The 25,288-nt window shown below is 43.3% G+C and overlaps 2 protein-coding genes across 5 annotated transcripts; both read right to left on the bottom strand.

Annotated features, from left to right (window-relative positions):
• Nucleotides 1-3,978: 3,978 nt before the first annotated feature.
• On the bottom strand, nt 3,979-8,991 carry PDP2 (pyruvate dehydrogenase phosphatase catalytic subunit 2). Of its 4 annotated transcripts, none has more exons than XM_009095958.4 (2): nt 8,809-8,991; nt 3,979-6,100 (listed from the first exon to the last, which is right to left on the bottom strand). In XM_009095958.4, exon 2 carries the CDS (start codon nt 6,043-6,045, stop codon nt 4,441-4,443), a length of 1,605 nt encoding a protein of 534 aa, XP_009094206.1. In that variant the 5' UTR covers nt 6,046-6,100; nt 8,809-8,991; the 3' UTR covers nt 3,979-4,440. The 4 variants fall into 4 exon arrangements, with proteins under 4 accessions (XP_009094206.1, XP_009094205.1, XP_018776310.1 ...); XM_009095957.4 differs by lacking the exon at nt 8,809-8,991 and adding an exon at nt 8,691-8,784; XM_018920765.3 differs by lacking the exon at nt 8,809-8,991 and adding an exon at nt 8,648-8,762.
• Nucleotides 8,992-16,369: 7,378 nt separating this feature from the next.
• Nucleotides 16,370-24,522, bottom strand: CA7 (carbonic anhydrase 7). The gene is made up of 7 exons (XM_009095956.4): nt 24,483-24,522; nt 22,283-22,480; nt 19,392-19,510; nt 18,214-18,309; nt 17,911-17,973; nt 16,770-16,925; nt 16,370-16,492 (listed from the first exon to the last, which is right to left on the bottom strand). The coding sequence occupies exons 1-7, from the start codon at nt 24,520-24,522 to the stop codon at nt 16,370-16,372; spliced, it is 795 nt and encodes a 264-aa protein (XP_009094204.1).
• Between the last annotated feature and the right edge of the window lie 766 nt (nt 24,523-25,288).

Below are 25,288 nucleotides of genomic sequence, written 5' to 3'. Positions count from 1 at the left end.
CCCCAGGTTGAACATTTGTGCTTTCTGACCTGGAACCTGGCATATTTCCCTAGGAGCTGCATTCCAGTGCAGCAACCAAAACACTGCCTTTCATCCATTTAACAAAGACAAGCTTTAAGTGTGAAAGGAGTATTTTAACTTACAGAAACAGTGATTCCCCCTCGCCAGCTACAAAAAAGTTACAAAAGAAAAAGACCCTCTCCTCCTATTATGGAGGTCTGAATACTTGAATATAAATAAGCATAATAATTTAAGAGTTCTGAAGAAACAGAGTGACAAAGGTGTATTTGAGCACAAGGTGTAAGTTTTAGGGAAGAAAATAATATGTTTCTTAGTATTTACATCCATGCTTAACCTCAGGTCTTGTATTTAAAAGTCATAATGCCTGCAACTTTAGGACAGAATTTGTGTGACTACTGTTGACTATTACATCTCTTATTGCTGCTGAAATGAAGAACACAAAAGGCAAGAAGAACCATCTAACCCAAACCAGCCTGCCTGCAAAGATGTTCATTCCAACAGATTGTCAATCTTGCAGGAGTTGCATCTAAATGTTCTCATAAATCTTCACATCATCAAGCTTGCAGGAGCAGGTTAAGGCAGTTAGTTTTCTAAAACTAACTCCCTAATTTCTACAAATTTTTGGCTCTCCAAGTCACAAAACACTATTTTTATTAGTGCCAGTTAGCTCTGATTGCACTAATTAATGAAGCAATTAAGAGATGAAAATACCTACGATCCAGTTCAAATGGGTACAATTTTCCTCAGCACAAGCGTATGGTGTACACATTACTGAGAATTTAGAGTGGCTGAATCTGGCACTTTGTTAAAATACATTGGAGAGAAGACCCAATTGAATTGCTGTCAATTCAGGCAATTTCAGGGTGCAGTAAGTTGTTGAACTCATGCAAGTTACCATGCTTGCAGTGGGTGAATTCATCACAAATCATTTTGCTGTGTATACACTGCCACAGCTCAGAACAACCTTTCATTTCTGCAGTGACTTTAAAATGTGATTATTTCCTGAGTAAATATGCACACCTAATACAGCAGAGAATTGAGACTGAAAGGAATTGCAAGAGAATGCAGTATTTCAGCACAGTGTATACTTTATTCTGTTTGAGCAGCTCTTCAGAACTGAAGATCCCTCAGGCTTGTTGAGAGAATCCCCCTCATTTTGATCAGGTGCAGTTCTTTTGGATCACCTGGAACCAGCTGTCAGAGACCACAAAAGGAGGGGTGACACTATTGTCACCTTGTTCTTATGTGAGCATGGAAGTAGAAATGAATCCCAGTGCTTGTGTGGCTCCAGCTGCTCAGCTCTTTGGTGGGATGAATGACACAGCCCGGGTGCCACAGCAGCTGGCTGCTCCTGTCACCTGTGACAGCTACAGTGGCAGAGTGGATGAGCAGGAGCTCTGTGGGAAGAATCCACAGCTCTGTCATCTCACAGTCCTGGGGTATCACCTGAGAGTACAAAACTCAGTGCTCTGATAAGAATGCAGAATAACACCTTGCTTACCTGAAGGTTGTCTTCGCCACGTGCTTGGCATCTCAGAGAATCAGCTTTGGGTTTCCAGAGCTCTCACACACTTCTACATGGGTGGACCTTTCACGATGGGGCTCTCTCATCCTAATTAGTCCTAGTTCACACTCATTTTGTGGCAGGGGAGGAGTTTCTGGCAAATTCCCTGAGTGCTTGCCAAGAGCAGTGGTGGAGTCACCACCCCTGGAGACATTTGAAGCCATGTGGTGCTTAGGGACACGGTTCAGTGGTGGCCTTGGCACTGCTGGGTTAACAGCTTGATTCAATCTTAGAGATCTTTTTCAACCTAAATGATTCTAAGTATGGATGGATTACCTTCACTGACAGCAACAAATTCCAGGGAATATGCAGCTGAATCCATGATTTTTATTTAGAAAAACTAACCAACCAAACTAGATCAAACTTTTAAGTAGTTTAACATCATCCTTTTTCATCACAGATGATTATAGTGCTGCATATCAAAACTGAACAAACCTACTGTGAAACAGGAAATAACTTTCTGAGTTTTGGACACGCTTCCCAAAACAATCACCACCAATTTGCAGGTGCAGTTACAACCTACACACAATGTCTCCAGGACTTAGACTTGATGAAAAATGCCACAGTGACTCTTTCAAGAGATGACCAGGATTTCACCACTGGATGGTGAAAGGAACAGAACTTTCTGTTTATTTTATGACTAGACACTTGCTGCTTTGCTACACTACTCTTGCAGCAGCAGATTGGCTCTACATCAAATGTTTTCTACACTACCTTCATAAGACAAGTCTCAGTTCACATCCCTTTGATAATGGTTTAGCACCTTTGTGCCTCTGGCTACACTGCTAAGTAATTTCTCAATTAAGAACTATCTGAGAAATGCTTTTTCACTACTTTATGGCTAAATTTCAGGCAGTGAAGCCTGTAACTGATCCCACGAGAGGATTTTAAGAGCAAACAAAGCCCAGTGAAGCCAGAAGGGTTCAGGGATGCTGCTGAGGAGCTCTCCCCTCCTCAGCCCTTGCCCTGCAAGCAGAGCAGCCCCTTCCTGAGCATCCCTGGCTGCCTTTCCTGGCAGAGGAATCTCAGTCCCCACAGCACCAGCCCAGGGGATGAGAGCAGGGCACCCTTTAAAGCAAGCTGGACCCCAGCACCAAGAACTCAGAGCGACCTCTGCAGCATCTGGCACAAATGCAAAGTCTGCCTGCAGCCCTTATCACCCAGATCAGGGGCAGATTTCCTGAGGTAAATCCTGGTTTGCTGGTATCAAGGGGAGCAGACCTACTCATTGAATCTGCCTTCAGGTTGAATGGCTGGATGTATTCTAAAATGTACTAGACAAAAAAAAAAAACCACCGGTAAATTCAGAAGGTGTTTTTTTTTAGGGATGCATTTAGTGACTGCAATTGTAGCACTTAATTTTAGTCAATCCTGACAAGTCAAAATCATGAATATCTTTAATAACAGTTTTAGCTTCCTTCTCCCTCTAATCCCATCTTCAAAACAGATTATTAAATGCCTGAAAGAAGTACTAAGAAATTTTATGTATAAGGAAAAATACTCAAAGAGCCCCAAATCAAAAAATGCTACCAGTTTAAGCCCCAAGACCTTGTCTACTAAAGATCTTGAGGAAAAAAAATAACTTTTTAATCTGCTAAACTGTAGGAGAATAATGTTTTTAAGTGAATTTAAGAAAAAAAAGTAATATTTTTATTTGCTCTTCTGCACCCACATGGGTTCTTACTCAGCAGCAAGAACAGTAAACAGGTCTATATTCCCAGCGTGTATATCCTTGTGGGAAACAGCTCCTGTGGAGTGTAAACAAGGAAGAGGCACCAGAGAACACCATATGTAAAAGCTTATTTGCAAGCTTGGACGGCACTCTGGAAAGCTCAGTATAAAGGAAAACCATTGTAAAATACACTTTTGTGTATGTTCAGAGACTACAACATACATTTATTAGGAAAAATAACTCCGTACCTATAAGGAGAAGCAAGAACGAAAGATTAAACCTGTTTTGGAGAAGTATCAGCACTGTTATCTCTTGTAAGTTAAATCTGGAGAGAAAGGTGCTCTCTTTTGCTGTTTTTACTTTTAGGTGAATTTTTGAACTTCTAGATCTGACAAACAATTTCTGTTATCAATACTTTAATAAAGAGTACATTGTTTAAGCAAAAGACTCAAATGCTTAAGTCTAGTACTGTTAAATCCTGAACAGTGAACTGTGAAGGCCCTCATGTGTTTGAACTCTAAGCTGTCACATAAGTCCACACAGAGTTAAGAGAATATGAATTCCCACTTGAAAAGAACTGCACAAGAAGATACAATTTTTCCCTTGCATATGGAAGAGAATCAGGAAAGACATCTGAAAATCCCAGGGCTCTTTGAACAGCCTTCTTTCATGTCATTTTATAAATATGGAGCAATTTGTTAAAATATCTGACACGTCCAAAAAAGATTTGGTAGTTAATTTATTTAATTCAGTTACAGTGCTTCAACAGGATGCTACGCACTCTCCACAAGAGCAGAGCCTGACACTCCATGCAGCTACACCTATTATCCATTTCTATTAAATTGAACCAGTCTCAGTGAAATTTGCCTTTTTTGTTCATCGGGAAGTTTTACCAGAGGTTCTCATGGAATCAGAAATGGTCCACAATCTTTAGTTCAATCACATTTCAGTGAGGTTTTATGAAAACATTTTTCTTCAGTGTATAGAAACCTGGAAACCCAGGGTAATTTCACCTTTTAGAAAGTTATTTTCAAAGCCAGTAAGTAACAAAAAGATTTAGGAACTTGCAGGCACTGGTAGCAGCTCTTCAGGACTGGTAGTCCTCTCTGGACTAGCAGAGAGGGAGAGGAATGGTTCAGGATCGAAGTTCCCTAGTGGTACTGAACTGCAGCAGTGCAAGGCTCTACTCGTGGCTCCTGTAGTAATCTTCAATAGTTTCTGAGTTGAAGTGCACCACGGTGACGGTGATGTCGTCCCTGTACATCCTGGCCAGGTCCTCGGGCAGGGTCAGCATGGCAGCCAGCTTCTCTGGGTCCACCTCGCCGTACTCATTGCTGCCGATCGCGTGTCGGATCAGATGGGTGGCCGTGTTCTGGTCCAGGGAGGCCAGGCCTTTGCTCTTCCTCTGCAGCAACAAGTTGTGCATGTAACCCAAATTAACTGGTTTCTTAAAAGTCAGGGGTGGTTTCTGCATGTTGAGCTCTGTAAGGTGTCCGGCAACAAGTTTTACAACCTTCTCGTTACTCAGCATCTCCCATAGCCCATCTGAAGCAATAACGAGAAACTTATCCTTGCTTCTTAACTTGTGGTATGTGACTTCAGGCTCTGCAGTTAAATAAGGGGGGGTATGGTAGTTTGGAGGAACGTACTGATAAATGTTTAGAGCCTCAACATCACAGCTGTTCTCGAGAATGCTGTGCTGCAATTCTTTGCTCCATTTTAATTGCACATCTCCAAAAGCTCTGGAGGGCATGAGAATCCCCAGTAATCTGTCATTCACAAATAGGGTTTTCTCCTCAGATCTAGGATGCTCTCGCTTCAATCTTCTAATTTCAAATTCATCATAGGCATTGTGATCTCGGGTTAGAGGGAGAGTAGACCATGTTCCATCTTCTTCACGGACCCCTAAAACCGCTCTGCAATCACCGGTGTTTGCCACATGTAGGTGAACACCATCAATGTGAGCTACACAGGCTGTTGCACCAGAAAACGCCACTTGCAGGGCGATGTTTCTCATCAACTCATTTTCCTGAGGAGCCTGAACTTCCAGTGATATGTCTGAGTCTAACCTTTTGAATGCACAAATCATGGCTTCTTCCAAACTAAACCCTGGCTCAGTGTCCAGGTCCAGCAAGTGCTGCCAGTAAACCCGGAGGTTCTCAAAGTACTGCGAGGTGATTTCCTGGTACTTCACATCGTTGGGATGCCTGTGCCACTGCAGGATGGGCCGCACTGGTTTCATGGCCTCCACGGCCAGCTCAATCTCCTCCAGGTTCTGGCGGGGCATGAGGGACACGGCGATGTAGTGCAGCAGCCTCTCGCTCACGGCCTGGGCGCAGGCGGCGCCCGCGTGGCCGTCGAACACGCCGAACATCATCCCCGCCGTCTGCAGGCACGTGGCCGCGCTCCGCCGGTCCTCTATGGGGCTGTTGGAGGCCAGCTGGTTGCTTTCAAACCTCAGCACAGAATTTGCATTCTTGCCTTTCAAATCCAGCGTTCTGTGGGATAGCTCACCCGCTCTGAGTATGTCATTGATTTGTGATGGAGACAGTTGGAAAGAAAAGTGTTCTTCTTCGGTGGAAGTGTGCCGGAATGCTTTGGAAAAGGAGAAAGTTCTGTCTAAGCTGCAGCTCCCAGCAGGGTAGGGACATGTTTTGGAGAAAACGAGCTTCCACTTGATCTTGTTTCTATTTGGGATACAGATGGAGTACCAACGTCCTTTCCCTTGTAAAATAATGCTGCTTCTGGCTGAGCTTAAAATCCAGGATGATACAGTTCTTGACATCATAAGTCACTCCAAAAATGGAGCACCTTCCTTCAGCAACACGGAATGTCCTCGCAGCCTGGAATATAAATGGAGGAAAGGGAAAATAATTAGAAAGTTCATAAGAAGCTTTCCATATAGAAGTTCAAAACCATATCTAGAGCTCCTAGAAACATTCAGAACTTCTTTCCAAAAGAGATTGCTATGGAGAAAGGCACGTTAAGATTATACCATTTCTGTCACTTAATTATAACCAGGAATATGACTGCTCCTTTTAACTCATCAGAAAAGATAATTTTTTACCTTCCAGACAGGCCTTTTTTCCTCATTGTGGCAAGAATAAAAAGAAATGGCAACATTACAAGAAATGTTATTGGAAACTGCACAACAAACAGCCTCGTCTAACATAACGCAGAACAAAGAGATCCAACGAGCTTGAGAATTGGGACTTAAAGTGACAATTATTGCACAACTCTCAAAAAAGCCTGCTAGAGTACAACTCTATTAATAGACCCAAAACTTCAAACCCAAAAGAAGATAAGTACTTAAACCCTGTGGAAAGACTGAGAGATGTGGCCAGTTAATGATTTATGTGAATTACCATGATCCTCACAGCTAGAACAAGCCAGTCTACCTTTCCAATTCTGTTACAGCTTATAAGCTCAGCTGTTCTTTTTTTTACCTTCAAGGTCTTAACCAACCCTCAGGCAGGCAGGATCTTCTACACAGCTGAAGGCAAATTCTACTGCTGGTTAATGAATGCTTTTTTTAAAGCATTGTGCACTCTGGTGCAGTGAAAGGTATAAGACATTGACAACTTTTACAGATTCACAATTTGGCTTGTTCATTTGGAAGGCAATTAGAACAAGCTGCAGGGAAGACCTCTGCTGCCAACAGCACTGAAACCTCGGGCACTTCAGCAGCTGAAGCTCTTCAGTTGCCATGGGGGAGGTCCTCACATTGTCTCCTGCTTTCAATAAGGTATTCCAGCTGTGGGATAGTGCTAAGTACAACCAGATGTTCACTCTAACAGAATTTTGCCCCATGGATTTAAGAAACTCAGTGTATGCAGCACTGCAGGTACAATTACTCCCAAAAGATGCCACTAGCAGCCACTGAGAACAAGAGAGTTCTCTGTGAGCTTTCAAACACTTTGAGGTGGCCTGTGACACCACCCCCTCAGGCTAAAGACACTACATGCTGCCACAACACCAGTTTTTTAGCAGCACGCTTCACAAGAAATAACAACAAACCAGCCAGATCAGATGAGTGGAAATGTTTCCAAGAAATCAGCAGGAAGTAAAAGTCACCTTGAGCTATTCTAAACAGAAGGCCTACTGATACAACCCAAGAACTGCTAAAATCCTGTTTGGAACCCAAAGCAACATGTTACAAAACATTTCTGAAGTGTGCTACCCATACTTAATGCAAAAAAGACAAGCACTCCAACAGACCCCACCACTATGATTCTGGTGAGAACAGGCAAAGACACAGCATGATTTCACTGCTAATGTCAGGAGAGGACATGGAAAAGGCAGTGCCAGCTCCCTGTCCAAGGCTCGCCTGCAGTCTCCTGGGACACTGCATCTCCCAACACACACAATGCCTTTTGCTGTCCTACCAAAAGAATGCAACCAAAATAATAGGAAGACAGCTGGCACTACCAACTCCTTTTGGGTTTAGCAACAGCTAAACCCAAAAAGCACCTATAGCACAGGACAAGACAAGGTTTGCCAACCTTTTTCAGCCCATTCACCTATTCTATTTTTCCTTTATTCTCTTCCTGCCCCTCTCAGTCATGACACTGAAAAAAGAATGACTTTCGAATACTTGATAAAAAACCCGATTGAAACAGTGTTTAAAGAAACGTCCCCCGGCTGGCTGACAGTGTGAGGCCGGTATGGTTTTCCGCCCAGCAGCAGAGTACTAACACCGGTTAACCCTGCGCTTGCTAAGGTCAGGTACCGCTGACGAGCCCTGGAGCTCCAGTGTGCCAGCCCTGCTCTCTGCGCTCCCATCCTCGGGGTCCTCCCCAGACGCAGTGTGCAGACGCTGCTGCCCAGGACGCCCCCGGGAGCGGTGCTAATTAAAGCGGTGTGCTAAACACCATTATGTAAGAGCCAATTATTACATAAACTCGCTCCAGCACCGGCATTGCCTCCCCGGGGACGCGGTGTCCCAGCGGGGCCCGGGCTGAGCCCGGCCACCCCAGCATGGTCCTCAGCTGCCGGACCGCACAGCGCAGCAGCGCCCGCTTTTCCCAGTGAAATAACAGATACCCGTTACATTTGGATTTACAGCCCCTCTGAGATCCCCACATTCCCCTCACTCACCCTCCTGACGCTGCCCACACCCACCCCTCATCCCACACATATCCGACACGCACCGATCCCTGCCGCGCCACCTCCGCACTGCCCCAGCCCCACGCACCGACACACAGACCCCCCCTCTGCTCCCCAACGCCCCGTGCCCCCAGACCCCTGTCACGCACACGCCCCTCTGCTCCCGCACACCCGCACCGCACCCTGCACACAGCCCGTCCCCGCACACATACCCACCCTGCCCCGCACGAAACACGCCCTGTGCTCCGCACACACACTCTTCACCCCGCGCACACACCCCTCACCACCACCGCCGCCGCAGCAGCCCGTGCCCCGCACAACTCCCACCTCCCCGCTTCCGCACGGTCGTCGCGCCAGGCCCGGCTCCACTCCCTGTGCCCCGGCACGGCTGCCCCGGCCGCGGCCGCTCTCTGCCCGCCCCATCCCCCGCCCCCGGCGCACCCACCGGCCGAGCAGCCACCAGTCGAGCCCGCCGGCCACGCGCTGGCCCCGGCGGGGCTGAGGGACGGCGCTGACCGACAGCCCCGCCGCCCAAACCGCCCAGCCGCGGGTTCCCGTCAGGACACAGCGGGGTGAGCGCAGCCCCGCCCCTCCGCCATGTTGCACGCGGCGGGCGCGGCCGCCCGGCTGAGGGGCCCCGGCCCCCCTCGCTCCCGGCGCCGCCCCGCACCCGCCGCCCCTGAGGCGCTGAGGGAGCACCGGGCGCCGCCCTGGGCAGCCCAATAACGAGAGCAAAAAGGAAGCGAGTGACACGTGTTAGGAAGAAAAAACACCAGCAGGGGTTTCTTCCTCATTTATAACGTTCAAAACCACGCTATTTCCTTGAGCGAGGACCCCTCGGCTTTTCCGGTTTATTTTCACTACGATTCCACACCTTTCAGCGCTGAGGACACAGGCTGAAGGGGCTCAAAATCGCAAAGCTCTTTCGTAATTAACTCGCCATATAAATTGTGGAGAACAAAAGGGCTCATTTTGCTGACGCCCTGGTATTTTGGTTTCATATGACTGCTTGTCTCGGTTAACATTTCCACTGAGCGGTTCTAAGCCCGGTGTAACGAGGGGAAGGAATGGGCCCAAAGTGCATGGAGGTTAATCAGTAGTTACTGATGTTAACGCAGTGGTTACTACGTGGTCCCTGCTTTAAAACCCCTAACAATCATTTTCGCAAAAACAGAGGCTCGCAAGTCACAAGAGGCTTTGATACTATCAGTGTATTTTTAAATTCGCCTGGCTTCTTGTGTTGAAGGAATTTTAGTTCAATTATGTGGTGCAAGTATCCTAGATGAGATGAGGGTGCTCCCAGGTTATCTCGTGGAAAAATGCCGATCATCTTCAATGACTCTGAGCTTTCTCTTGTTTCTTGTTTTTATTAAAACAATGAAACAATAGTTTTATGTTGCATGGAAGAACATACACAAAAGTAGGTCTTTTTAACAAAAAAAATTCAGAACAATATTACAGCACATGCAAAAAAAAAAAAAACCCAAAACCCATCAAAAAAATCAAACCACCTTAAGTTTGACGTAATTATTTTATCTGCCTGACAAATCTGAGCTGAAAGAGGACACCCACAGCAGCCCTTACCTGCATCTCTCAGCTCTGTGCAGTGCTCGGATACAGCAACAGCAGCTTGGGATCTCCCCAGGGAATGGGCACAGCCCCGAGGCTGCGGGAGCTCCTGGAGCCTTTGGGCCCCGCTGCAGGCATGCACAGGCTCGGGTTGTTGGGGGGTCTGTGCAGGGCCAGGAGCTGGACTCAATCACCCTTGTGGCTCTTCCAACTCAGGATACTCCATAATTTAATGATTCGTTCTTCTGCCCTACCAATTTTCAGCTTTTGTACCGTTTGCAAAACTGACAAAGCCTCACACAGCAGCCTGGAAACAAGCCTGACTGCTGTATGTTTCCTGTGCTCCCACCGTGGTTAAATACTTCTCTTCAACTGAAAACTGTAACTTATTGCTCACATGTGAAGTAATTTCATAAATTCATATGCATAAAGCTGAAGTGACTTAGGAACCACGTAAATGAGGGTGAAACAATTGACAGTCCTGCAGGAGATGTCCCTTTCACTCCACACTTTATAAACACAAGAAGGAATACCATATTGAAGGTACTTGACCAGGCTGAATATCAACTTGAATTGAGATTTAGATTCTGCTTTGGAGTGTTTGATTATGCTGATGAACTAAAGTGATATATAATTAAAGGAATAAATAGTAGAAATGCTACTCTCTAATATCATCTGAGGAAAGAAATTGTATTGCTCAGGCTTGCAGTGGTTTTGCCTTTAGGAATATCAAAAAAAAAAAGGCAAATTTCTGTAGCAACGATGCTTGGTTGCCATAGTGCTCTATGTTCTTAATTTGCATTGAAAAAATTAGAACTCTAGTTTCTTTTAAAAAAGCTCAGATTTGGTTTTGACTTTGCTGATTACAGGTGAGCAATGTTTAGTCCTGTGCCAGAAGAAAATCTTTACCTGTATTTATAAGAAAATGAGTCTAATTCCAGATATTGTGTTGAGGCGCAGCTATATGTTAAAATATAGCAGATCCTATATTTAGACTTTTTTCAAGGAACAGTCTTATCTGCTGACTTGTACAGTCAGCAACTCTGGTTTTCTGTGGAAATGCATCTTTGAACTCATTTCTGTGTTCTTGTTTAGGCCAGACTGCACTGTTTGGGGTTTCCTTCTTTCCCAGAGAATATTATTTTTCTCCCTGCTTGTTCATTTGGAAAACTGGCTGTGGCTACTTTGGTGCAATTTAAACATATTCTGCTTCCAGAGGCTGCAAACAGATGCCCCTCATCCACACTGCCTTCACAGCAGGTGCTAGCATGGATGATTTTCTGTGATTTCATTGATATTCATGAAAAATCTGTGACTCCTGATGCTTTGTAAACATTTCTTGTTATGGGGACACACAAAGGTCAGAAACACCAAATAAGCCAGATATACCTAAGAAAGCCAGGTAAAAATTGGACTAATATTTCTAATAAATAGCTAATTCTTTTGTCAAAAAGCTGACCAGCAGCAAAAAGTTTGAATTAAAAAAAAAAAAAAAGTGGTAAACTACTACTAAAAGTAGTTTCCTAGTTTTCAGAAGTTTTTCTGCAATAAAGAGACTCAGCCTAGTGATACAGATTAGAAAACAGCAATATATCCAAACCCTTTGGAAACTTGTGAGCATGCAAAGGAAAGTGGCTCCTTTGAACAAACTCTCTCTGGCCCATCTCAGTGAACACAGACTGAGTTTTGTGCTTTTTGCACAAAAAACTCTACAGTCTAATAACCAGCTTTTGGAAAGGAAACAGCACCAGCCCACAAAACACCTTCTTGCTGAGCACCTTTAAGAATGTCCCATTTGCTGGCTGTATCTTGCCCTGTGAATAATGACATTTCATCTGCTGTATGTGACATTTTGGATTTTCACAAAAGGCAAATTGGTACCACAGATGCAGAAATCTCTTATTATAAACACACAAAACCCACAAACAAATGGAGAAATGAAGGAGACTCTAGGTCTGTTAGAGCAACTGCACTTTCTAGTTTGATTGCAGCTGTTTCCTGTCTGGTCTTCCTAAGTTATCTAGGAGTGTTAAACCAAACACTCAAATGCTAGGAAAGAAGGCAGGCTGCAAGAAACATCGATGAACAGAGGTAAACGCCATGAACAATTGTAGGAAAGGTGCCATTGCAGCTCTCCTTGCAGCAGAGGCTCAGCAGTGTCTGCAGTTGCAGGGGTTAATCTGAAGACCCAGTTTAAGTCAATGTAATTGCACTGGTACAAAGGTCTTCCCAGTTGCTGTAATGGGATCTGAATGCCACATGGATCATTTTTATTGGATGTTGCTTTAAATGGTTTCAGTTAAACAAACAAATGTTCATTAAGGTTCTGTGCCACTATAAATGTAAATTTACGTTTCTTGGAGTGAGCTTTTGAGTCCAGGAAAGTCTTGTGTCTTGGGAAGAAGTGCTCATGTGTAAAAAAGTGATTATATTCCTTTCCTCTCTCTCCTCCTTCCACCTTCTGCTCCTCCAACAGACAAACAGGGTGAGCTGGCTCCTATATTTTATTTAATATTCCACTGTGTCAATATGAAATTAAATGATTTGCATTACTATGTTGCCGTTCACAACCTGTAGCAACATGCTGAAATTTTACTAAATGTCAAATGCCCTGCAGGTAGGTAGCGCATAAATGGAACCCCAAGGAATGAAAGTTCCCTGCCTTACAGCTGAGCAAGCTGGAAATAGTTCTGTGCAAGGTTCTGTCCTCTGCTGTGCTTTCCTCAGGGTAAGTGAGAAAAAGTGTAAGACCCCCACTCTCCCAGGCAGAGCAGAGACAATCCTTTGATACTTGGTGCTGTTACTAAATGGTCACTTCTGCGTGCAGAGGAATTCAGAGAGGAAAGCAGCTACACTGAGATATAAGATAACACCCCCTTTTCTTGAGGCTTATCTCTGTTTTTTCCTGAAATGCTCGCTTTTTTATCTTTCTGACCTTTGAACCCTGCCAAAAGCACCATCTGGTGTTCAGGTACCTTGCAAAACCCTTCCCTAATTTTTGTATTTGGATTCATTTACCCTCATCGTGAAACATACCATTATAAATCTCCTACTTCATAGCAACTGCCTAAAAATCTCTGCTTGCAAGAGATTGGGGGGAAAATCCCAAAATTAAACTGTAACTACAGCTATTAAAGTTTAAAAGCTAAAGTTAAGAAGGTGTGTAGCTCAACAAGCAGAGGATCTCTCTGCTCAGCAGTGAAATGAGGAACAAAAAATTGTAACTGGTTTATGGAGTTTCTTTTGTCAGACTGATCTTTATCTGAGGAAGGAGTTTCAATGACTACATATACAGAGCCAGCAAGGGGTTTTCAATGGCAATCACTCATATCTTTACAAATTATTATGGTCAGAGTTAAATTCTCTCATCTGTTGTGTTCTGATTGAATGGGCCTTAACAATTGTTTTAAGCATTGTGGCAAGAAAGGGAAGGAGAGCCACTAGATGGCATTTTTAATCCAGCTTTTACCACTGTGCAAGTTCAGTTGCTGTCCTAAACGTGAGGTCTCTGTTCTCTCCATCAGGATGGTTGCAATCCCAGGAGAAGGTAAGGGAACTCTTGCTGGAATAATTACAGTCAACTGCCATCTTTTCTTCAACAGAACAACTTGGTAAAAGGTAAGGATAGCTCATGTTTTAGAATTGTTCAGCCTCAAAATAAATTAAGTACATTGAATAGGTATTTATCCAATGCAATATTTGTGGCTTTTATTGGATGATCAGTCTCAAGAAACAGCAAAGGATATAAAAGTATTTCTTTAATATTTTACTTCCCTGTAGTAAAATTATGTTCTTGCTTCCAACAACTGAAAAAAAAAAAAAAACCCAACCCAGACAACCAAAATATCCTGTAAGCAAAATCAAATTTATTTCTGCAGGAAGGTACAGTTCAGCTTCTCCCTGGAACTGAACACCCTGGGGTAATGCAGCATTTAAAGCTCTTTGCAATGGCTGAGCTTTTACAATAACTGTGTAAGCTAAACATTATCCTTCTGCTGTTCATGGATAAACCACCCTCAAAGAAGCTTAAGTAGTGTGCAAGGTCACAGCAGGCACATCCTGGGCATAAATAAACTTTTTTTAAGATTGAGGGGTTGGAACTGGGGAAAACTGGACAAAGTTTCAGCACACAAGCCCTCCTTACCTCCTGTGAGAGACAGGGAGCAGAAACCTCTGCTTATGCCTAAAATGAGAGAAAAACACTGAAAGTGCTGATCTTGAAAGCGCTGCTCTGTGAACACCTGTGCTAATATTAATGCAGCAGTGCTGGGATAGCTTGATTATGGTACATATGGTAAATAAATTATATTTTATTATTAAAATATTTTAAATTTGCCCCAATAATTTTTTTTTTTTTGCTATCAAAATGTAAGGTGTCTTAAAATACTTTTTACATTTTAGAATGCATCTCTTAATGTAAATTTAAACAGCAACATAAGATTAATGATAATAATTTAACTCTGGGCAGGAAGCCATTCAAGGTACACAGTATGTTAGAACTTAAGTAAAAGGATTAAGCTGAAACAGAAAGTGTTAATCCTAGAAGATGGTAAGAACTGTGATATAGACTAAAAAGAGGTGTCAGAAATAATTTCTAGAATTTAAAAACATGTCCACAAACTTGAGAGGGATAACTCTTATCCCTTAGATAATTCCACAGTAGCTTAGGCAAGGTTTCTGTGGAACTGAAGACAAACAGTCAAAGCATTCCTTGATCCAAAAGAGATGCAACTGTTGAAAACAAACAATTTCTGTTAATGAAAATCCAAGAAAAATGATGCTGTAAGTATGGAGAGATGGGTCTTCTCAAAAAGAAGGATGAAGATATGCACATCTGATTTTAAAGTCTCATTTATTTAATTCGTTAAAGAAATTAAGATACATTAAATAGAATTTCTACAATACCAGTTTGCATTACTAGCAAAGTTCATAATACATTCATAATAGCTAAAACCATTGCATTTTGTAAGTATTTTCCATTGCCTTTAGCATCTCCTGGATAAGAATCTCACATCTAAAACAATGCTGAATTAGCCCTCACAACAGCCCTGTGAGGTAGAGGTCAGTGGTACCCTCTTTCTACATAAGAGGAAACTGAGAAACAAAGTTTTAGGTCAGTGTACTAGAAAAACCATGGAGATTTGAGGAGCAGAATTCCAGTCTTTCACTCCTTGTACTGTGCTCCACACCTTGTGTCATCCTTCCCTGGAGAAAGGGGAGCAGCCACTCTTCTCCCTTCTCCCCACTTGCCTTGGCCTTGTACATCCTGATTTCTCCATCTCAGCTGATGCAGAGTGATCAACATCAGCAATTTCTACCTGAACTACACAGACAGAACAGGCCATGTGGGGCCCAGAACTCAAGGAGCTGGGAACTCACTGTGGGCAGTCACAGAGAACATCACAGTATCGAGTACCAGAGTCAGAATTTTGTCCCTAAGTTGCAGAACCAACACGTGGCTGTTCTAAAGCAACTTTTGCAGAGGTAAAAGGACTCAGGAGTGCTGAAGCCTCATGTGTGCAGGGAGCATTCCTGCCAGGCAGCCCTGGAGCAGGCAGCCCTGCTCACCCAGGGCAGACATGTTAGGTCCCTAAAGGAAACAAAATACCTGGTCTCTGTAGGGCAGACACCAAAGGAGATCATATTGCAGAGCATAGCACTGAGCTGAGGTAGAATCTGAGCAACTGAGGAACACAAAACACACCTGGATCACTACAGAGGAACTCTTCAACCAAACTGACCCTGAGCAGGGCACTGTGGTCCTGTGTTCTGCATGGGCTGAAAAGACAAATACCTAAATTACATTGCAGTAAACTGCTTTTCAACACAGCATTACATTGTAAGGTAGCATCTTAGAACAGTAGATTTTAAATATAGATTTAATTTTCATACCAGAGCCTGCTTGAGGCAAGTAAAGAACTTTTTTTCTTGTGCTGCTCATACACACTGTGTCATCAGGAAGCAGTACAGTGAAAGCAATCTTTAAATCAGAGCTCAGCAAATGGTAATCAAAAGATCAGTAAGGAAAATTTAAGTCCAGTTTATCCAAAATTCTTGATTACTGTTTCCTCATGTATTAAATGAGACAAGTAGAAGTTGTGGCCATCAGCACTAGTAGGTCACTACACAATTTCTCCTTGATATCAAGTTGGATTTTAATGTCATTTTAATTTTAAAAACTTTCAGGTCTTGTATAGCAACCTAGTTCACTCAGCTATCCCTAATATTAAATAGTGCTGGTTAAAAAGATGCCATTTCTCCAAAGAATGAGCACTTCAAATAAAATAGAAAGCCAGAAGATTGTCCCCTTCCAAGCAGAGGGTTCATGGAAATGTCTGTCTTGTGTGTTCCATGAGTGGTCTGTAGACCAGAGTTTCTGTTTAGAGTATGTCACATGTGGAAGCTCTTGGATATCTCAGGGCCATTGTCAGTTTTCTTCAGGCCTTGAAGGAAGCTCGAACAATTCTCCCCTTCAGAGGCTGAGGGGGGCGAAAATTATTGGCCATTTGGATCCTCTGGTCTTCCTCACCAGTGAAGAGCAGCATGCGGAATTTCTCCAGCTGGAAGTTCAGGGGAAACAATTCACTGCTCAAGGGGGCAATCAACAGTAATGTTTTTTTAAAAAGGACTAAAGGGAAATATTCAATATATTTTAATCCTTTAATGGAACAGGTTCAAACAAAGCTCCTAGAGAGTATTAACGGAAATTAACAGAAGCCCTGAGGACTGAACAGGCCAAATATTCAGAGACATTTAACTTAGCCTAATTGCAAATCAAAAGTCTTTGCCTGCTTATCCAGCACTGAATGCTACAATGACAGAGTATTAGAAATTTACCTGTTTTACAGAGATTCTTATGGGTTCTTTCAGCACTATCCATGTCACACTCTCATTAAGGGGTGGGGTTGTCAGAGAACCGAGGTATGTCCAATAATCTAGACTTGTGGGCAGGAGACATTTAGGGTTGAAGCCTCTAAACTGAGCTTTTGTTCCCTGGGAAAAGAAAACAGACTTGAAATTTATCCTTTTACTTTTAAGACCAGGTAAAATAACTTTTTTGAAAGAGAAGAAAATGTTAAACTAACTTTAAAAATAGGGGAAAGGAAAATTCTGTAAAGGTTTGGCTGCCTTATAACTGTCAGCCAAAAGTAGATGGCAAGTGTGATGTCTAATGCTGGCTTACTGGACTTTGAGGTCTTGCACCATTGTCTCTACCAAAATTCAGCTCTTGTCACAGCAGGCCCAAAAATAATGCAAGAAGTGTGTTCTGCATATAGTGTTCAGTGTGAGTATAGATAATATCATGGCAGAGTTCCTTGTTTCATTACTTTCTCATCTATTTTTGTTGGAAAATTTAAATACTATCATTATTGTCTGCCATGGTAAATACTGGCTTAAAAAAAAAAAATCAAACCTTAGAGTCTAAAATTAGAGGAAGGGATACATCAACCAAAAGATTAGTAGAAATAGAAGGGGGTGCTGCCTAAAGTAGTGATTGCCTTCAGTACCACAGTCTAGAGCAACATTCTTCAGGCTGTAGGAGCATCCAAAAGGGTCTCAGTCACTCAGAAAACACCTCAGGAACAAACTCTGGACCTCAGTGAAATCATCCCTGCCAGAGCTCTGCAGCAAAGACAAACAGGCAGCTTCTACTTGTGCCAGCCGAGGCTCAATGGAAAAGGATTATTTTGCTGAGTCTAAGAGCTGAGTCTCAAGGGTCAGGGAGCTGGGGATTTTAGACTTCTAGGGTAAGGCAGAACCTCTGGATGACCAGTGGCGTCAGCATGGCCTTGTGAGGCACCTGAGATTAGGAAAAGAATACGAACTTTGGAGGGGGAAAAGAAGCTACAACTACAGTTATGTTCTAGTTATGGGAGGATCTGTGGGCGGGTGATTTTTCATTTTTGTCTCAAAGATGTACATGAGCATGATTTTTAAAGGATATCCCAGAAGCAAATTTAAAGAGCTTAGAACTTACTTTAAATTTTACCATGTACAAAGCATCAGTGAGTCTGTTCATACTGGCATGTTCTTTTCCAATCTAAAAGAATGGAATAGACAGGTTAAATAAGAAGGACTATAACTATGCTTTAATTAGGGGTTGCTTTCTTACTCAAATCTTAACATTCCTACCAAAGTTTTCAGCAATTTGCAATGCATTAATGCTTCCAGTAAGTCATCTGTTTTCCTTAAGCACTTCTTAAATATGTGACATAGTCCTCAAACACTTTACAGCATAATGCTTTTTATCATGTAAACATGCTATTTTTGCAATTCTTACCTCCAAGAAAACACCAACTACTGCCAAGCCATCTGGAGCTGCTGCTGCCTCTCCAAATGTTGCATATTTTCTGGCATTCCAATGTACTAAGTGGAGCTTTAAAGAAAAATAACAAATAAGAATTAAATTAGTGATCAAAGTTATGAACGTGGTTTCTCATTGATAGCACTAACAGCTGTCCATAACAGAACAGTTTTGTGTCAAAGGCATTGCTGGAAACATGAAGAAGTGCAATCCTTTGGACAGGTCCATGAGTGTGGGCAGGAACCCAGCAAGTTTTCTGTAACAGCCCACACGGGGGTGGCATGGCCAGGCTTTGGGAGTGGGAGGATACAGGGGTGGCTTCTGTGAGAAACTGCCAGAAGCTTCCCCAGCTCGTGATCACAAGGAAGGGACCAGGCTGAAACAGCTCCTGAAGGACTGACTGCACCCATGGGAAGGACCAGGCTGGAACAGCTCCTGAAGGACTGACTGCACCCATGGGAAGGACCAGGCTGGAGCTCGAAGACTGACTCACCTGGAAGGACCAGGGCAGCTCCTGAAGGACTGACTGCACCCATGGGAAGGACCAGGCTGGGGCAGCTCCTGAAGGACTGACTGCACCCATGGGAAGGACCAGGCTGGGGCAGCTCCTGAAGGACTGACTGCACCCATGGGAAGCTCTCAGCCTGCAGAAGCTCAAGGAGCTCACTGTCCCCTTTTGGAGGGACCCCACACTGGAGCACAGGAAGATGTGAGGAGCCCTTCCCCTGAGGAGGAGGGAGCAGCAGAGACAACCTGGGATGAGCTGAGCACAGCCCCCATTCCCCATCCCCCTGCACCACTCAGGGAGAGGTGGAGAAAGCTGGGAGTAAAGTTAAACCCAGGAAGAAAGGAGGGGTGAGGAGAAGCTGTTTTAAGATTTAGTTTTTATTTGCCATTATCCTACTCTGATTTGGTTGTTAATAGATTTTTTTGTTTTGCTGTGTCATTAACTGGTGAGGGAGCTCTTCCTGCCCTTATCCCGACTTACAAGCCTTTCCTTATCTCCTTATCTCTCCTCTCCCCATTCAGCTGAGGATGGCCGACGTACCTATGGTGAGCAAGGAATCAGAATCCTAATCCTGCCCCACTGCAGACAAAGTCATGTGACAGCATTATTGCATAAAATAATGCCATCTGTGAAAACACGTCCTTACCTCACAGGGAAAGGGTTTTCCATCAATGGTATGCTCTGATCCCTGGCTGTGAGTGGTGCCCCAGTGGAAGTGGAACTGCTTTAGCCGGAATGGATTCTGAAAGGGCCCTCCACTGATTGCTGGGCAGAAAAAAAAAAAAAAAAAAAAAAAAAAAAAAAAAAAAAACAACAACCAGGAGAAGAAAGCTTAAACATTCTGCCTTTTTAACTTCTTGCTAGAAAAACTAACCACTGTTGGCACAACAGTGGAAAAAAGGCAGCAGCCTCTCCAAGCTGCCAGCATGGAAAAGATGCATCATCCAGGCATTTACGAAGAATGGATTTTTTAACAGACAGCATCAAAACTCATTTGAAAAAATGTAAATTAAAACCACTCCATGGCTACCTGTACAGAATTTGTAACTTTCAAGAAAGAGCATATTTGACACACGAAGTTGTGGTAACCACCCTTATGGTTATGCCTTTCCTGTTAAACACAATAAATACAAGTGGAACAGGTGGAGCAGCCCTGGGGGAGGGATCTGGGGGTGCTGTGGGTGAGAGCTGGCCCTGGCCCAGCCCTGAACCCCCCTATCCTGGGCTGAGCCCAGCATGGGCAGCAGGGGAGGGGATTCTGCCCCTCAGGTGAGACCCCACCTGCAGAGCTGCCCCAGCCCTGGGCCCAGCACAGCAAGGAGCTGGAGCTGCTGCAGAGAGCCCAGAGGAGGCACCAGGATGAGCAGAGGGATGGAGCAGCTCTGCTGGGAGGAAAGGCTGGCACAGCTGGGATTGTTCACCTGGAGAGGAGAGGGCTCCAAGGAAACCTTACACCCTGAACATCAGGTAAGTATTTTCTTCTTACAGTATCTTTACTTTCAGTGGAGGTTATCTATATTCCATTTCCCTTAAATACCTGATCCCATAAAAGAGGAAATGTAATAGCTGGTACTTCACATGACACCACTCAACCTCAAATCACCTTCTAAAGGTACAGACATTGCAGAGACACTTCATACATCATTTAGAAGTAACACCTATGCACAGATAAATGTTTAAGATGCCACCTATAGAAGATATTTTATCACAGCATCAGTAATCCTGTAATTTTATATGCCACCACATCTAATACACTTTGCCCAACAGACCTCAAGACCTGATCAGAATCTCACATTAAGAAAATTAAAATTACTTTTCATATCTGTAAATCTTGTATCCTCAGTGCAGTTCATAACATTTTATTTAAAGAGTAAAAGATGGGACTTGCACGGTGCTACCACATGTGCATGCTTCCAGCTGGCCTTTAAGCAGGAAACTGGCCTTGCCAAAGCAAAGGTTTTAATATTAATTAAGGATATAAATACTCCTAGTACTTTTTTCTAAATTTAGCAAAAGAATGCATCACCTGTCCCTAATACTTTAAGAAATTTAGCTATTATGGATTACTGTCAAAATTGTGTTGTGTCATTTATGCAGAGCTTTGAGTCACTAGATCTATTTCAACACAACTAAGAGCAGTTTAAACCATGTTTCCCACTCCTAGCAGTCATCTTCCCTGAAAAATTGTTATTGAAACAAGACACGCTTAGTGTAGAAAGGGTCTCATTCCTGGCAGGTGCTCTGAGTCTGTGTCACTGAGTGCAGAGTAATACATGTTCTTAAACTTCTAAAGCTGAATAAAGTTCACTGTTTCACTTCAGCTGAAAATTGCATTAAAGTAGCTAGCAAGCTAACATAATACTTCCAGAGAGGTTTTACAAATTCTGTTTATAAGGTGGCATTCTGAAGAGATCTGTGCAGTAAAAGTGGAAAATGCTCACCCAGTCTTCTTTGCAAATTCAGTAAAGATAAGATGCTTAAAAACTTGACCATCCCATTGGACAGGTTCTTAAATTCATTCCAGAAGAGAAATTTTAAAACAAGATGTCCAGAATATTAACCTTCACCCCTAATTTAGAAGGGCAGACAAGCCACTTCACAGAAAAAGCAATTTGTTTCCAAAATCAAGGTGTCCTATTTAGCTTGCATCAATCAGCACACCCAAAAGGAAGATGAAATCAGCTGATAGGCTTACAAATTGTTCCAGTTCTTTTTGTTTTTTTGGTTTTTTTTTAATGCACTCTTCCCATTTATCAGCTGCTTTATTTTCTCCATTTGAATGCTCTTCACCTATCCCCAGATGTAAAAGCACAGTCCACCATGGAAACAGGCCTAAAGAAGAAATCAATCACTTAAAGAATTTACATTCTCTGCCAAGGGCTGAGACAAGAATAATGTACAACTGCAGACAGTCCAACATCCAAAGTCAGCTGCTACCAACTCAGAACCCAGGATGAACTGAAGATTTTCTAATTTCTGAAGAAACCAGAGTGCTACAAGTCAGAGAGGAAAAAAGAAAATGCAAGGTAACAGCAACCTGTCCAGGTACAAATTGGTGCAGTGATTATGATGACTGTGCTGCATGACCCAGCTCTGCTTATCCTCTTCTCTTCCCTGTGGATGGGAGCTTGGCCCTGAGCCAGAGCTGGCACATGAGTTGGCATCTTTGATTGGGGTGATCACAAACCAGGGCCCTGAGGAGCTTACATCCCTGCTCTGGGTGCTGGATGTGGTCTGGCAGTGCTGGAGAGATGCCTAGCAAAATTCAATGCTCATCTAAAAGAAAAGGACTGCAATCAAATGTCTCATTTTCATGAGGCAAGAGCTTTTCCTAAGGAAGAAACACTTATTGATCTGTGATATTGCATTGCTAGAGAGGCTCCAAGTGAAGACAAAATATAAACGGCTGCAGTCACATGCCTTGTTCTAAGCTGAAATTATACATTGTAGAATTTACTCCATACACAATGTACGTAATTACTTCCCCCACTAAGTCTCAAGCTGGTGTTCTGAGTTAGCTGGCTGTGCTAGTCTCACCTGTCCTGTCATCAGTGTCCTCAAACTCCACCATGACGGAGTGGCCGGTGTTGGAGATGCTGAGGGAGGTGCAGGACTCGTAGGAGATGACGAGGGGCTGCAGGCTGGGGTCGTACACTGCCCGTGCAGAGTCAATGTCGATGGGGGACTGGCGGTTCCCCTGGGCAATGGGGTAAGCTTTGTGCCACTCAGAAGGGCCTTCAACAGCAAGCAAAGCAAAGCAGCATTATTTCCTTCCCACCATACACAGAATGGTCATTATGGGTTTGCAGGAGGCTTGAAATAAAGCTTGCTCAGCAAGAGTGACTCTAATGTTTGGAATGTGAGAAATTAATTTAAATTCTAGGCTGGTGTGGTTTTATTAGCACAAGCAGGCTGCAACAAGATGGGGATTCAAATATTTTGGCCAGAACACACTAAGGAGATCATGGCAGATACTGCTGTACCCCCAGTCACTTGTGCCACTCTGTCTGCAGAGCCTGTAGTTACCTTGATAGGGTGTTCCAAGGTGGGTACAGGTGTAAACACTTACATGCACAAACACACTTCCCAAAGAAAAAGCATTTAATTCTCCCTGGGAAAGAGAGTGTAAAAGCTCCAGCAATTCAAATTAGATGCAGATGACTCAATCTCTTAGCTACTGACTATGCAGTTATTTTTAAAATAATTTTATGACTGCAGTAAATCTTTGAGACAGCTCCATTCTTCACTCATGCCCCTTATGGTATCTCTCTAACCTGAGTGAAGGATACAGGATGATAATTAATACTTTGGGACTTCCTGACCTCAATAGAGAGAGGGAAAAAGCCCAGTTTAATAGCAGAACTCTGCTGCCAGAACTGGAAGATTCTTAAGCCATTTGAGATAACAAAAGCTTATCCATATCTAAGAATTCCTGTTTCTTATTGCTCATTTTCTACTTTGTTGTGGTAGTGAAAGCAGCAATTAAATTCCTCTGCTGCTTCTCTGCATGAAGCATAACAGTAACAATTGTACTTCGGGATTCTCAAGAAGCACATTTTTAATTGCAGTATTCTCACTTACTTTCACAAGGGGAAGCTTTTTTTTTTAAACCAAGCACAGGTATTTAGCGTCCTTGAGTTTACATAACACGACAGTGATCTATTACACTGTTACTTGGCTGTGACACTTTCTGCTTAGCTTATAAAATCATCTTTTCTCATCCTGCCTAGAAAGCAGATCTAGGAATTAAATGCTCTTACACAAGCTAAGGCAATATCACTTGGCTCTCACAAGTTTCATAAGAGTACCCGCACCTTTATTACTCCTAGCTACAAGCACACATACATAACGTTACATACTAGCACTAACCAGCTTTGCTTGGTATTCAAACTTGCTTTCAGACTCACAGAAACTAAAGGAATTGCTGTTAAGGAAGAGAATGGCCCCTGAAGGTTATACAAAAGACTCTTGTTGGACACTCAGCAGCTAAAATAATTGCTGCAAGGAGAGAGACTCCTGCAAGTTATGCAATTGTCTCATTGGCCAGCACCAGCCACTTATCCCCGGTGTCTGTAAAGGATCCAGGCACTACACCACACTACTGTGACAATCCTTCAGGAGCTGCACATCCCCCCTGCGCTGTGACACGCAGCCTTGGAGGTGGGAAGCAAAGGAGGAGGACTAAATTAAAAACTGTCAAATCAGAAAGCATAACTTGTTCTGTAAGAGATCTGATACTGATCTGTACAATTTATTGATATACTAGACATACATAACATATAGCTTATTTTATTCACTTTTATGAAAGTCTAGATATCACATTTCAGCAACTGCACAGAACCAGGAGATCTATTACTGCTCTACTAAACTGTCTTTACCTAACAGAATTGCTTTCGGAGAGAGACACAGGTAATCTTTTTTTATAACAGCATTTTGGAAAGGGACCCATCTGTAATATCTGCAGCCTGGAAAAAAAACCAAATCGTTCAAACTGCTTCCCTCAGTTTAGGAATGTTGATTGCAACACTGAAAGGCAGCAGATGTAAACTTGCACATCTTTTGGTGCCACTTTCTGGGTGCTATTGATTATCAATAAAGTAATTAATTACCTGCTGCATATACTTGATTCTTGCAGACATCAAAATGCAGGCAGCTCTGCAGGGCTCAGGCAACAGCTCTAGAAAGAAAACGAGTGGGGGAAGACAGAGAGATGCAGCACGGAAATGCCATAACCTACCGTCAGCCTGCCCATATCCCCAACTGTGGTGGCCAGTCATTTTGGGAGCTGCCCCTGCTTGGCTCCAGCTCCCTGAGCAGGGCACTGCTGCCTACCTGCCTTTATAGCGGCTCCCCGTGGGATAGGGTCAGCCCCTTAAAGATACAGAGCAGCCAAAGCAATTCCTGCAGGACAGGCAAAGTGCTCGTGTTCTCCTGCTCCAGCCTTGCTGCTCCTGCTCTGCTCTGCTCTGCTCTGCTCCTGCTCCCCCTATTTGCTAAGGCAGCACAGGTGAAGGAAAATGTAAAATTCAGATAACTGAAGTCTCAGGACTTAGAGAGAAAGCCAAACTGTGGATCAAATTTAGGAAAAAAGCATCAGTGTTTTCTCATTCTCTGCCCCAAGGAAGAAAAAGCCTTAAGGGGCTCTGAGCATCAGGACAGTTGTGTGCAGCTGGGACCAGCCCTTCTCACATCTGTGTTCTTCAGAGGGAAACATCACTGCCTCTCTTCTGAAACCCTGCTGCCAGCTGCAAAAAAGGAATGGTGTTTTCACCAGACCTGTAATTAATCAAAATTGGTGCTTAGATGAGATAGAAAACATTCTCATCTTGGAAAAAAACTTCTTGTGCTGCTTTTAAACAAGGTACAAATCAAACAAAGTTAAGGATGAATTAACAATCTGATTTTAATTTTGCAACTTTAAAGAAACATTTTAAATGGACAAAATTAAAAGTGTGGTTATATTAGGGACAGAACATAGCAGACTCCAGAGAAAGGAGTTGATCTGTGAAACCTCAGTTACCTGGAATGGTCCAGCAGTTGCCT

Source organism: Serinus canaria, chromosome 11 (genome assembly GCF_022539315.1).
Source record: "Serinus canaria isolate serCan28SL12 chromosome 11, serCan2020, whole genome shotgun sequence".
Lineage (NCBI taxonomy): Eukaryota > Metazoa > Chordata > Aves > Passeriformes > Fringillidae > Serinus > Serinus canaria.
Note: the sequence above shows the minus strand (reverse complement) of the source record. Positions and strands in the feature narration are given on the sequence as shown.